Source organism: Phoxinus phoxinus (assembly GCF_949152265.1).
Source record: "Phoxinus phoxinus genome assembly, chromosome: 20".
Taxonomy (NCBI): Eukaryota; Metazoa; Chordata; class Actinopteri; order Cypriniformes; family Leuciscidae; genus Phoxinus; species Phoxinus phoxinus.
Genome location: NC_136895.1, coordinates 27,782,672 through 27,797,243, shown reverse-complemented (window position 1 = coordinate 27,797,243; position 14,572 = coordinate 27,782,672). Strand labels below are relative to the sequence as shown.

General features: G+C 36.6%; 2 protein-coding genes across 3 annotated transcripts in view; both read right to left on the bottom strand.

Moving 5' to 3' along the window:
- Positions 1 to 14,572, bottom strand: part of LOC306987985 (uncharacterized protein) — a 28,031-nt gene that overhangs the window by 1,500 nt on the left and 11,959 nt on the right. Inside the window, exons 1-7 of one of the 2 annotated variants that reach the window (XM_079592670.1) lie at positions 5,406 to 5,603; positions 4,457 to 4,789; positions 4,076 to 4,366; positions 3,855 to 3,989; positions 2,852 to 2,890; positions 2,728 to 2,760; positions 1,328 to 1,366 (exon numbers count right to left, since the gene is read on the bottom strand). In XM_079592670.1, coding sequence (XP_079448796.1) covers positions 1,328 to 1,366; positions 2,728 to 2,760; positions 2,852 to 2,890; positions 3,855 to 3,989; positions 4,076 to 4,366; positions 4,457 to 4,789; positions 5,406 to 5,445 — 910 coding nt within the window. In that variant the 5' untranslated portion in view covers positions 5,446 to 5,603. Of the gene's footprint in view, positions 1 to 1,327; positions 1,367 to 2,727; positions 2,761 to 2,851; positions 2,891 to 3,854; positions 3,990 to 4,075; positions 4,367 to 4,456; positions 4,790 to 5,405; positions 5,604 to 14,572 lie in introns of those variants that run through there. The other variant, XM_079592669.1, reaches the window with a different exon arrangement.
- LOC306987993 (uncharacterized protein) lies at positions 5,952 to 12,805 on the bottom strand. The gene is made up of 6 exons (XM_079592683.1): positions 12,428 to 12,805; positions 10,918 to 11,253; positions 9,757 to 10,041; positions 9,073 to 9,204; positions 7,700 to 8,032; positions 5,952 to 6,521 (listed from the first exon to the last, which is right to left on the bottom strand). The coding sequence occupies exons 1-6, from the start codon at positions 12,468 to 12,470 to the stop codon at positions 6,445 to 6,447; spliced, it is 1,206 nt and encodes a 401-aa protein (XP_079448809.1). The 5' UTR covers positions 12,471 to 12,805; the 3' UTR covers positions 5,952 to 6,444.

Below are 14,572 nucleotides of genomic sequence, written 5' to 3'. Positions count from 1 at the left end.
AACTTTGCGTGCGCTTCCCAGAGGAACTTTGCGTGCGCTTCCCAGAGGAACTTTGCGTGCGCTTCCCAGAGGAACTTTGCGTGCGCTTGCCAGAGGAACTTTGCGTGCGCTTGCCAGAGGAACTTTGCGTGCGCTTCCCAGAGGAACTTTGCAAGGTTTCTCATGGGGAACGCAAAAACATTGACAAATGTTTTTTTCCTCAATCTCCTTTTTTTTTCCTTCACCATGTCCCTTTAGTGGCTCCATCATAAGTAGCAATCATTTCTACTTAATTTCATAAGTCATTGCCACTAAATATGATAAATCCTTCAGATGCTGCTGGTTATAGTTTGGACTTGGCAGACTGAAGATAAAAGCCAATTATTTATCAAAGGACAAACTTGTCCCAAAATATTTGGCTTATATTGGTAACAATCAAACAATTTTTTTAGACCACTTTTTGTCATGAGGGTCTCCAGATCATGCATATTTCATTAGAATTGTACCAACAGCCTAGGAGGAGTTAAAATAAATATATATTTTTTTTAAATTCAAAAGGGCGGACAAATTCCACCGCCCTTTCACCGCCCCGGTTTCAGAGGAACAGAGAAGCGCTGTACAACATGATCCAACAAGCCTGCGGTCTCTCTGCTCCTACTCATCACTCTTTGTGTTTGGGACAGTGGAAATGCCAGTCAATAAAGCTCAACATCCTGGGCTTGAAACCTGGACTTGCCCAGAGGACACAGCAACACCCTTTCTCCCACAACTCCCAGCAAACAGGTTTGATTATTTGTAATATCTGCAAAATACACATCTCTCCTCTCTGTGATAACTCCCTGCACAAATCCGTGTTGTAGCTGTGGTCAGTGTGTGGTCAAACAAGCAAGATTGAACGGCTCACCATCACCGTTTACTCGTGTTTTAGTTTCTCTTTCACACACTGGCGATCATTTCAGCGTTATTCAAACTCTAAAGTTTCTGGAAATGACTCTCTAGACAAGAAAGAAATCCTAAAATGTGAAATTTCTTTCACGAAATTTGACAAACACAAATACAGTGGTCAAATCCTGCTTCTTTCAGCTTCGACTACTAGCAAAAGTAAAACCTATTCCGTCAAGAAAAAATATATTTTACTGAATGGATTACTGTAACTCACTTTACTTTGGGATTAGTCATAATGAGATTTATCCCACTTTCAGATAGTTCAAACATCCAAGTCATTGTTATGAGGGTCTGGGAATGATGCATGCTAAGTATTATATATATTTAAATGTTCTTTGTAATGGTGTTTGATGTCTGAAAGGAACAGCTAAATGAATCCTCTCACAGTCATATAGTAACTTACTATTTTGTAAATCTCTCTCCCGATTAGACGTGTCCCCGCCTGGTGAAAACACACAAATGTTAATCTGGTGTAAATGTCGATTTGCACAAACACAGGCACACAGAGCTTCAGTTTGCACAGCTGTACTAACACATTTTCTGGAAAATAAGTTGCCAAATTAACCCAAATTGGGTTGTTTTTAACCCAGCATTGTAGTAGTTAAAGTAGTAGTTGTTTTGACCCAGCAAGTTGATTAAATAACTCCATTGTACAAAATGGGTTTAAAATTAAAGCCAAAAATCTTGGACATTATAAAAATCACTTTTACACACACAGAATGACTATCAAAAGGGGAAAATGTGTTACAAACGAGAACAAGGGCTGACATAGTCAAAAGAAACAATGTGCATGTGAGAAGAAAAGAATGGCAAATCAACAGCTACACAGTTTATACAGTTAAACTAATTGTTTTTAACAGTTCAATGAACATAGACAAATAAAATTTGCATTTAAAACCTGAAATTAGATTTTTTTTCTATATATATATATATTATCCGCCACCAAGGAAAACACTAAACTATAAAATTATTTATTGGTTTCGACTTTAACGAATTGGAATATTGCACCAACTTATTCAAGCAAACAAAGGTAATAATTTAAGTTCACTCAACTTTAAACTCTTAACTATAAATCCATAATCTTGGATTGTTTACTAACCTAAACTATAGACTCTACTCTGTTTGACTAAAATATCTGGAGCTATATTATAGGAATTTTAATAACTCTTTAACACTGGTTCACACGACCATTTATTTTTATATAATAAACGAACGACTTTCAATCCAAATTGGGTTAAATCAACCCAGCGTCTTTACCCAACAGTCACCCAGCGTTTGGGTTAAACAAATTAATTATGCGATAACAGCCGGCTGGATGTACATTATCCCACTTATTTGGAGTTCCCAAGTGCTTTCCTACAACCCACGCCGTCATCCTCTCAGTCACACCCTTCACCTGAGGATAATCTATGAACCTGATCCTCCAGTTTTCTGTTCAACCTCACCTTATAATAGGTATACACCCGCTAACAGTGAACATTTTCACAAGTTTAGCTAACGTTCGGGAAAGATTCTCTCAACATTCAGAAATAGCAATTTAGTATCATGTTTCAGAGAAAATTTAAAAGTAACATTCTAAAACTGTTTGCAAAATTCTAAAATAGAATAGAATAGAATTCTCTAACGTTCGGATTACCAACAAAACATAACCAACTTAATGTGAACGTTAGTAAAATGTTGAATACACTTTTTGTTAGCTGGGATATACGATCTATTGTAGGCTGTTTCTAAGATAATCGGCAACATGAACCATATGCTGAACAAAGACACAATATCCTGTAATGGAAGCACATGATATCTTACCGTCTGTCTCCACAGCTAACAAAGGACCTGCACCTGTTTTAACCAAAATCACAGACTTCATTAAATGCCAACTTTTGACACAATAACTTTCAACCAAGTTACACACAGTTGTACAGTAACATACCATTTTGTAAACACATGTCCTTATTATATGTTTCTCCGCCTGTGGAAAACAAACACAGATAATAAGTCTTATATGTGAATGTATACAAACAAGAACACAGAAGTAAATGTAAGCTTTCTTACACAGCAAAATCACTCAAATGAACTCTGCTCAGAGTACATGGTCCCACTCTAAAAGAGTGTTAAAGTAACTCTGAATCAGAGTTAAAGTTAATTAGGTGATTAATTAAGCAATATTGATGAACACCTGCTGTTAACTAGCAGAATCACAGAAGGAAAGAGAAACACAAGAACCACTACACAGCCTTAGATGAAATCAACTGAATATAAAAGACATTAAGGCCACATCCACACGAAGCCAGAGCTTTCCCTATCCAATGTTTTTTTGCCTCGTTCCAAAAAAGAATTCTGTAAACACGGCGTTGTCTCAAGAAATATCTGCGTACACACGAAACCACTGAAACCGACTCAAAACGATGTAGTACACATCCCAGACCAGTATGTGGCGCTGTAATTCTGCCATAGAGATACAATAAATGCAAGTTATATTGCGCCGGCGCGTCCATGTCCTGATTATATTGTCTGCTTTATTTGCTTCTTATTTATTAAATCCAGGCAATTGGTTGATGAAACATTGATTAAAATTAAGATAAAATGTATACAAAACAAAATAAACGCGTCTCCGTGTGGACAGGGCCTAAATCTCTATAGATCTCAGCAGAGGAGGATTAAACAACTCCACAGACAGCATTACCACATTTCCTTATTACTAAGCAGATTGACTTTATTTCTGTCATGCGTCTACAGATATTCTTTTTGAGAATTAACAGAGGTTTAAATGTTGATGTTTTAATGAAAATGGTGATCAGGGTTTGAGTTTGACTCTTGACTTTTTATACGCAGAGCAGAGTTCATTTAACTCTGGGGATTTTGCTGTGTACAAAACTGTATCTTGCACAATAAAGCGTTCTTTTGTGAAATCAGCTCTAGGTAACACGTACCACCTTGATCTGCCCGTTTAAGCATCTTCTTGTGTCGGTGGTAACAGTAAATACCACAAAAACATGCAGCCAGAGCCAGAGCCAGAGCCAGAGCACACACACACACCAGCGCTATATGACCTGCAGACAAACCTGCTGCTATCATGTAAAGAGAGAAACCATATCAGTATTAGAACTGCTAAAACTGTCTTGATTAGCTCAGTGAAATATCAGCGCTGTGGTACCTGCACATGTGTGGCAGAGTGTGTGGATGTCCAGATGTGTGGTCTGGTTGCTGATGGGATTGTTCAGCACACAGCTGTAGGTGTTTTTATCCTGATATTCCACCTCCAGAGGTAGAGAGAGACTGATGCTGAGATCACACACACTGATGCTGGACAATACACTGAGTCCTGCGTACCAGGAGAGAGTCACATGACTCACATTCATCACTGATGAACACACCAATGAACATGATGATGATGATGAAGAACAGTGTGAAGAGTTACTGCTGATGACAGGAACCGGCAGAGGACCTGGAAAACATCAGATAATAACATGTTTCACTCTACAATGGATTGGCAATGCAATGAAATCAAACCAAATGCATCCAGAGAACGACTCACCAGAAACAATAATGCTGAATTTCTTCGGCTGGACCTCATTTCCACCAAAGGTCTGTAGTTCATAAACGCCACTGTGTTCAGTTGTGGTGTTTGTGATGGTCAGAGATACAGTCTTGTCCAGATGCAGACTATCTTTGAATCTCCCATCAAGAACATCATCATATAATGAGACCTTATTGACCAGTCTGTTGATCTGAGCTATACGAGTGCTGTCCGGTCCAAACGTCCACAGTATCAGCTCAGCTTTCTGTATTTCTGTAACATCAGTGTATAAAGTGACAGAATCTCCCTCCCTCACGAACACTGACTTCACTGTATCATCACCAAACACACCTGAACAAAAGAGACAGTTTCTCAGGCAGAGAATACAGTTTTGTGTTCAACAAAAGAAATAAAGTAGGATTGATTTGGATGTTGTTGGATTTGGTGAGTAAATGATGACAGAATTTAATGTTTTGGTCTTATTCCTCCAGCAATCCTGTTCAAGTCTTTACAGATCCAAGGCCAGATGTCAAGTCCCGCAGGATATTTTATACAGGAACAACAAAATGGTGAATACGCAATGAGTTCTCAGGTAAGTTCCCTGAATCCTGAGTAATGTTAATGCAATAGTGAAGAAGACATCAACACAGAAACAAAGCATCATGTTGGTTTTCATACCGTATAATAAAATTAACCATGGTAAAAGGTTAGTAACCATGGTTTCTTGGAAGATAAATATACAAATAAATACCATGGTAAACTAGTGTAGCAAAACCATGATTTAATTTCGTAAGGGTTTTTAATAGGCTACTAATACAAAAATTGGACGTTTTTCTTTCACAATCTCCAGACAGTTTCAATTCCTCTAGACCACAAATACATTTTTTACTTTGATTCCCCCTAAATTAATATAATTTTTTATTTAAAGTTTGTAAAGTGAAGTGCGAAACCATTTCAATCTACTCACCGTCCACGAGTAACCCGACGAAGATTAAAATAAGCATCATGTTTCTGTACGTTTGGGTAAAAAATGAGTAAACAAAGTCCAATTGTAGTTATGAAAGTTTTCCATTGAATGTCAGATTGTTCGATGTCATAGAGCCGGTTTAAACTAGCTGACAGCGACGATTAACGTCATTATTCCACTTTTCTAAACGAGATTATTATATTTAACCGACTTCAGGTCGATAGATTTATACGAGAACACGAATGAAAAAATTATTTGCGACTGTTTTTGATTATTTCACTGCTGGGAAAACAATAAATACGCGTTTCGTAAAAATGAGGAAGCAAGTTCATTCATTGGGATTTAAATGGATCAGATTCGATTCCCCACACCGGAAGTAGACACAACGCCAACTATCAGACGTTTTGACATTTGACGCAGTGAATGGGTGTGTGAGAAAATGTAAGCGCCACCAATAAATCAAAGTTCAAAGTCACATGTCTTCAACACTGTCAAAAATGCAAGCTAATAATTTAACGGAAAATAATTAAATAGGCTACAGTAAATCCTGTTAATTGTAACATTTATATCATATGAGTAGCAGCACAATCATGCTGAAAATTATAGTATGAAAATATCCTGCAATTCATTAGACAGTAGACACATCATTACTTAAGACACGTTTTTTTATTAATATTAAAAAGTTATAGCCTAAAAAAAAATGTAAAAAAATAAAAAAATTAGTCTTAGTTTCAGACCAAAACTGCAGTTTCTCATTCACATTATAAAACTGTAACATATTGATTGTCCACTAGAGGACAGAAAACATTCAAACAGCCCTGTTTTGTTCTGACACTGATCAAAACAGCGACACTGACATATATAATGTAACAGACATGAAAAATACATGACATTAATATCTGCATAATAGACAATCACAGTTAATGGGAACATGTTCCATCAACTTTAAAATAACCACAAACAAAAAATGTTAGTTTGAAGTTTAAAGAAACCCTTTGTCATTATGTTTTTCACAGGCATGAATAATTTCAAACAGATTTTATAGAGGAGAGCTTTCAGAGATCTGTCCATTCTTCAACAGTGAGTTCTCTGACGCATCTTCTCTTTCTGAGGAATCTGTAAGACAGCATAGAAAGGTTCAGTGAAAATAAAGTGTTGGTTTCATCTACATCTAGTGTGGATGTGACCGTTACTCCAAATATATACCCTAAAATATACGGTAGAAGGGAGAAATACAGAACAAAAAATCATTTACCACTGCATCCGGTGCTTTTAAATGTTTAGCTATTTGGCAATTGATTCTGTCATTAGCTATTGAAAGGATTAATAAAAAATTAAAATAAAAAAGCACTGCATTGTCGTCTCCAACACTAGATTGTTAAATAATATTTTAATGCAATATGAACTGTATGCCAAATTTAGGCAATAAAACCAGAAAAATGTATTTCTTGTTCTAACATATGCACTTCAAGCCTTGAAACGCGCAGCATTATTCATTGTGTTGACGTAATTCCCATTATAACAGGAAGACAGGGCGGGACTTATCGAAACAGCTCCTCCCCTTTTTTTAAATAGCCAATAGCATGTCGTTTATATCACGACTCGGCCAGAGCTGTTGAGCTTGGTAAAGCCGCATTTGACAGCTTATGACATAGATTCCCCTTTTAGATTTAAAATGAAACCGTTACTAAAGCAAAGTAATGATCATAATCATGCTGAGGATGTGTGTAATTTATTGCTTTAAAATACAGCATTCTGTGCAGAATTCAAATGGGTTCGATACGTTTTCTGTGGCGACTCGATCTGCTATGTGTTGTCGTGTCTCTGGACCGGAGCTGTGGCGGTATGTGTGACACTAACGTGAAACCAGACGTCTTTCATCCCAATGGAAAGCATTTTTACACTGTCTGAATCGTTCCCTGTCCCCTATATAGTGCACTATGTGCCGTTCATCATGTAGAAAATAGTGATTGTGTGAACAAGTGACCGATTTCAGCGTTACAATGTAGGGGCGCAGCTTCAGATTCTAGAGAGCGTTTGATTGGATGGAAAATCTGATGAGAAGATGAAGTGCAGAGTGTCATTAAAATCACCAATCCATATATTGGTGGAAGTGAGAGACTAAGTTTTGAAAGCTTATTTCTTCGAAATGCGAATTTTGTCATTGTTTCAGAGCACACTCGCTTATAGATAACAGTATGGCTAACATATTCACTCTAAAAGACAAAAAAACTTCAATTTGGATTTCATAGTGACTTTAAGAACTATTACACTGACAGATTTGAGCTACTCACCGTGGACAAGAAATGTCTTGGAGATCTTATTTCTCCCATTCTTGATTTTTACTTTATAAATGCCAAAATCTGCAGGTCTGATGTCATTGATAGTGAGATATCCAGTTTTGTGATCCAGGTGAAGTCGGCCATTTTGATCATGAGATCCGCTATTCTTCTGTTCATTCAGTCTGGCGATGACATCAAAAGGAGTTGTTTGATCTGCGCCTGATTTAGCAAACCTCCACTGTAACACGTCACAGCTTTGTATTTTAGAGATGCCGGTGTTTAGAGTGACGGACTTTCCCACCGTCACTGACACGGTCTTCATTTTCTCAGCAACGACCCCGTCAGCTGAACAGGAATAGAGATTGTTTAATCACTTTGTAATGGTTTTTGATGACAAAATAGACACAGTAAAACAGTATCTTTCCTGTACTCAGCTCAGTGTCTTGTAGATGTGCCGATGTATACGGTAATACGATATATCGTGATAATGAACATGCACAGTATTGTTATCGTGAGCACTTTAAAATATGGTGATTAATTATTTATCACGATTTATTTCGATTTTTAGAATGCAAAATATTGATTTGATTAAATAAAATCAATCAAATATTGATTGAAATCTCATTTTATTCGATTTGACGGAATATGTTACACATAAACTTTTAGGCTACAGCGGCCATGACTTTTTTCAGGAGCTACATCTGAATTGGTATTTAGATATATTTACTGACTATTTATCGCAGCTCAGTGGTGGCATGAATGAATTTACACTACAATAACAATTGCATGTCATGAAATGGATGGGTTTTAAATGGGTATTAATTGTTTTTTTATGGAAATATGACATTTTTTCAATGACATGATCCTCTAAATAATAAACTAAACCTAGTGGCGGTAAATGTCTAATTGAGTAAGTCATTGAATCATTCAGGAATGAAGTAAATGACTCTCTTTATGAATGCACCATTGAATCATTGGTTCACTGGATTGATTCGCTCAAACACGGAGTCATTCATAAAAGAAACACTGCTGTGTGTTGCTCTGAACAGTTCTGCTCTGACTTTATATTTTTGTTGGCAAAATTTAGCAAAAACAGACAATATTGTGTCTAAAGTATAAAATCAATATCACGTTTGCACTCGTGCTATTATTAGGACAGAAACAGCACTCGTGTGATATTGCTTAACTACATCATATGACATAAATGAGAGATAAAAACTGTAAGAAATGTAAGATGAACTACATAGGTCTGGGGCGGGTGCGTTCATCATTTTAACATATTCATTTCTTCCATAAGCAATTAAGTAAATTAACGTGTAAATCAATTGTGTAAATCCACAATAAGCTCAAACTTTTTCTACTTTGTAACTGGAGGTCATACTTACCCCCTTGATATGTATTTCTGATGAATATCCCAACAGCAGCCACGGCTAGGAATATTAATCCAACAAATAAACAGATCAGCACTATATGACTGGACGATAAACCTCTTTCTGTTTTGATCGTCGACTCGACCACTGTAAAACGGTAGATCAGAGAGAGTTAACACACAAAACGTGTGAGTATATACAATAACTGAGATCTGAAATGGGTCATATTACTAAAAATGCTGATGCTGTATTCATGGGTAACCCGAGAACTGAAAATAAAGTTTTATTAATTATAATTAATTAATAATTAGCCTGGCTCCGCCCTCCTACGTACTTCCGTTCAATTTTCATTTTCCTTCAGAACTACGTCTGGGATTGTGGTGTATTCTTGGGTTTTCTCCAGTCAATTTTTTACCTGTCCAACCAGCGAACAGAGGGAGTGTCTGAGAACGATGACGTTGAGGTCGTGCGCTAGTTTGAGTCGTCATACGTCACGACCAAACGTTAGCGATTGGTTATGGCAGATCCAGAGTGGCTCTGGGCAGATCCAAAAGTTTTAAATTTCAATAGAGGACCCGCCTTCAAGGAAGTTAACGCTTGTCAATGGAGAGAGGCCAGACTCTCAAATGAAATATACAAGAGTCTGGTAGAACCAGGCTAATTAATAATGTGGAGCAGAACAAGTCAGTGCTGGCGTACCTGCACATGTGTGGCAGAGTGTGTGGATGTCCAGATGTGTGGTCTGGTTGCTGATGGGATTGTTCAGCACACAGCTGTAGGTGTTTTTATCCTGATATTCCACCTCCAGAGGTAGAGAGAGACTGATGCTGAGATCACACACACTGATGCTGGACAATACACTGATTCCTTTGTACCAGGAGAGAGTCGCGTCACACACATTCAACACTGACGAACACACCAATGAACATGATGAAGATGATGAACATTGTGAGGGATTACTGATGATGGGAACAGGCAAAGGACCTGGAAAACATCAGAGAATAACCAGACATGTGAATTAACCTGTTAGGCTGCAAGGAAGCGCACAACATTGGAGATTCGGTCAAATAAACTGAATTTAATAATACAACCAAGAAGAATACTAAGGAGAACACAACCATAAAACATTGAAGAGACGAATAATGAATCATAGGCGACTGAGGGCTAATTTCCTAACACCCCATCTCAGGTCCGTAAAGCTCTGTTAAGCCTTGATTGTAAAAAGTCTGTGGCCCTGATCAAATAAATAGAGCCTTGGTTTTTTTTATAACTGGGTATCTGATAGCGAGATAGCTGATCCCAGACCCTCACAACAAAAACTTATCAAAAGAATTTTGATTTGTTAAAGCAATGCAAATGTATCAGTTCATTTATGGGTCTGGTGATGCCCATTCATATCTATATTTGATATATTTTGTTCTCAAATTGATCTATTTCAGTTGAATGCAATGTCTAAACTTGATACGCACAGTCAACGGGACATTCTGAGCAAACATGCAGTTTCATGAATTTCTGATGCTCGGGGTGTCCATATATATCACAAATAGTTTAAAATCTGTGTAAAATACATTGACTATGCATAAAATGTTTAAAGTTTAAATATGTCTACTCTAATTAAAGTCATTTCAGTTTGCAAATAAATCTGTGATCTCCACATGACCTACATATCCTAATGATACAGAAAACCCTTTTGTCAAGTATTGCTGTCCAATTAAAATTAAGAGACAATATAATATCTCTATTGCAATATACCCTACATAGAATAACACTACCATACTGAGATACTTAAAGACTGCTTTTATATTTGTATTACAAAGCAATGAAATCAAACCAAATGGAAACTATGTTTTAACTACTCACCAAACACGATAATACTGATTTTTTTGGATTCCGAATCTTTATCGCCAAAGATATGTAAAAGTTCATAAAGTCCATTGTGTTCAGTTCTGATGTTCATGATGGTGAGATCTCCAGTCTGATCATCCAACTCCAGTCTGTCTCTGAATCTCCCATCAAGAACATCCTCATATAATGAGACCTTATTGGCCAGTCTGTTGATCTGAGCTATACGAGTGCTGTCCGGTCCAAACGTCCACAGTATCAGCTCAGCTTTCTGTGTTTCAGTGACACCTGCATGTAGAGTGACTGAATCTCCCTCCAACACTGACTTCTTCACTGCATCAACACCAAACACACCTGAAGAACAAACACACAGAATATCAAATGGAGATTTAATGTCATTTCTGTCTAAATAACTTCATGAGACAGTGTGGAAAAAGCCTTATCATGTTGGCCAATCAAATCTGTATTGGCAGGGACTTCAGGTCACGCAATATGTTCAATAAACGCATAGTTGTTGTTAAATAACGTCGTTGTTCCCTCTCGTGACAGACAGAGACATAATAAAATTCAAATGGTTAGTCGTTAGCATTGCTTGCATGCATTATCCTCCTAACTTTCCTACCCGAGCTACCGTTTGAGCATCAATCTTTCGCATGCTCTATTTCAGTATGGTCAGACGAAAAATAAAATTATAGAATTAATAAATAGAGCCAAAATCGCGGAAACTGCGAAAACTGCACATTTTAATATCAATGTCACGTAAGATAGGCTATCTTCTCTGCTCACATGGGGTTTATTATAAACAGCCATAATGTGAAGTTTTAATGGGGTTTTTAATAATAAATGAAAGTCATGTCAATAAGTAGCCTCATTTATATTAAAAAATAGCGTATACAGCACAGTTGATGACTTCAAACGCCCACATAAAAATATAAAAAAACACGCACGCACACATCTGTCATAAACACAGATGTTTTTTTGTTTATATGTTTTATAGTTCCGTCCAAAATCGGTAGGCCTACATTAAATCCCAGATCGACGTCGGGAAATAAGAATTGTATAGCCTACTCTTGAGATTATAAATGTTGCACTTATCTTTTGTCAAATCAACTTCGATAACTAATGTGTGAAGATAACATAGCCTACTATTTTGAGTTTCTGTTTATTAGCATTCTTCCTCATTGTATTAACTCAATTTTTTTTATTACAACGAACTCAAAATTTTAAGGCAACAAGGTAAATGCTTTTTTAAGTTAAACCAACATTTAGTTTTACAGTGATCGCCTATAATATAAAAAACCTAATGCCCAAATCCTTCATTTTAAGGAGACTTTGCCTTTGGCCAGTTAAACTATACATTTATATTGTAATTGCTGTAGTTAATTAGGTAAAGTAGGCTATGTAGCCTATCTCTCAATAATCAAAGCATTTTTAAATATTTCGTTTAATTGCGACTGTAGCCTATAGCCTATAGGTACACATCAACCCGAGATAACAAAATGAAAGCGAAATTCTCTTGGCTACTCACCTTTCAGGAATAAAAAACAGACAAATAAAACAGAGATCAACATGCTTATGTAGATCAGACTGAAATGTGGTTTAAAACAAAGATGTAGTGTAGCTCATCGTTCAGTTGTTGCGTTCTCGGAGTGTTTATCCTTCAGCGCTCCGTTTCAGACAGACAGCGACGATTAACATCATTTTATATAATTATCTGTAACTAATTTATCATCTAACTAATATTTATATATCTAACCGACTTCACAACAATAGAGACTATATTTTTAAATACTCAACGGTTGCTGCCTTGCTGTAAGTAGCCTAGGCTGAATCTGCGTCTCGAGGGAAAGTTATCAGGAAGTTCTTCCTCGGATAAGATATTTAATGGAGAATGTCAGTGAACCCCGTAAACTTGAATTACCTGTTTTAATGAAACTGTTCCAATGAAACTGTTTCAAGTTGTTCTGTGGTATGATTAAAATGCATATAGGCCTACTAATAAACACAACGCTGGCTGTGTCTTTATCCATTGTTAGAAGCGACTGAAGGATAACAACAGTAAAAGACAGTAGGCTAATATTAGTTTATTCATGCACGTTTATGGGAGCTATAAGCAGGGATGAATCTCGTCAGTAGATATTACATTTGATGGAAATGTCCTGTGATCTATTTTAATCTGCTGCAGTTCAACCTAATGACCACATGAGGGGAATGGTGATATGACCTGTTCCCAGAGTCCATGCTGGCTTAAGTATTGTAGTAGGCCACACACTTGCATTAAAAAGCACGACTGAAAACAACCACGAGTAGTGCAGTTCATCGCTTAAACAGGGCATGTGTCAGACAAAGGACATTAATGTTCCATACAGGGCACATCAAATAAAAACCTTAATTGTTTTCAGACACACATTTTCTTTATTTGCCAAAAATGGCAGACTGCATCTTTTTTCTTTCAATATGTGAAATGTAACTTTCAAAGGACAAATCAATTTGATTTGCAGTTCAGCATTATCAAATATGTGTGTTTCTCAGGGGAACGCAGAAGAACGCAAAAGCATCAACACATCATTTTCCCACCACCATTTTAGGGGCTCCGTACTTATTATAGAAACAACCAGCACATATTTCTTTAAAAATGTGTGATGTTTGCACATAAGAATGACCAAACAAATATATTTAATGAAAAATTGGAAAGAAATGTTCACCACTTTGTATAAATAAATGTTTTATCGCTATATTTAAAAAATATATATAGGTAGAATGAAAATAAAACACAAAAAAGTTTAAAATGTATATATATTAGGCTATTTTTTTTTTTTACAAATATATAAAAGGATGAAAACATTTTTTTTTTCAGCAGCAAGTTGTAACAATCTTGTAGATGCAAAACTTGTTTTAACTTCACTAGTTTGTTCCTGTATGATATTACACTTGTTAAACATTTATCTTGTGTTAAACATTTTTTATCCATAAATGACATGCAGACAAAAACCCTTTTCCCCAGCCCGAACCTGTAAATATTACATCTTGGTAATGTACTTTCTTTTTATTTATGGTCCCAAAATATTCTTCTTAGGAAAAAAATATGTTTTAATAAAAACTAAACCGCCTACTATTTGCCAGAGTCGCATGACTTGGACTTGACTTGGACTCGACATGATCAAAGATGACTTGCGACTCGACTTAGACTTTGACAACAATGACTTGCGACTTGACTCAGACTTGAGCCCTGTGACTTGGAAAGCCTTGAGCTACCTTCTAAAACCACAGATCAGAGTTATAATCACTGTAGTATAGCACTGTATCATTGACGCATGCGCGGCTTTCGCACTTTTGGCACTGAGCCAGAGAGCGCTTGATAGAGTGCGTTCAGCAGCGCTCTTCAGTTGTCATTTATCACACGTTCAGACAGTTTTCAACCAAATAATGTTGTTTTTTGTTTTGTTTCAGGCATTTAAATACACAAGTAGGCCTACTGGCAAACTAAAAAACACTGCAGTGTCTAAGTAGCCTAAGCGGAAATAATAAACCTTTCGAATATCATTTTGAGAATTTTTTTCCCCCACATCAAACGCACATTTTAACTATAAAGTATTCTCCCTGTTCACCAGCCACTCACTTTCTTTCTTTCGGGAGAAATGGATGGATTTACGTTTTTTATATGGCACGAAGC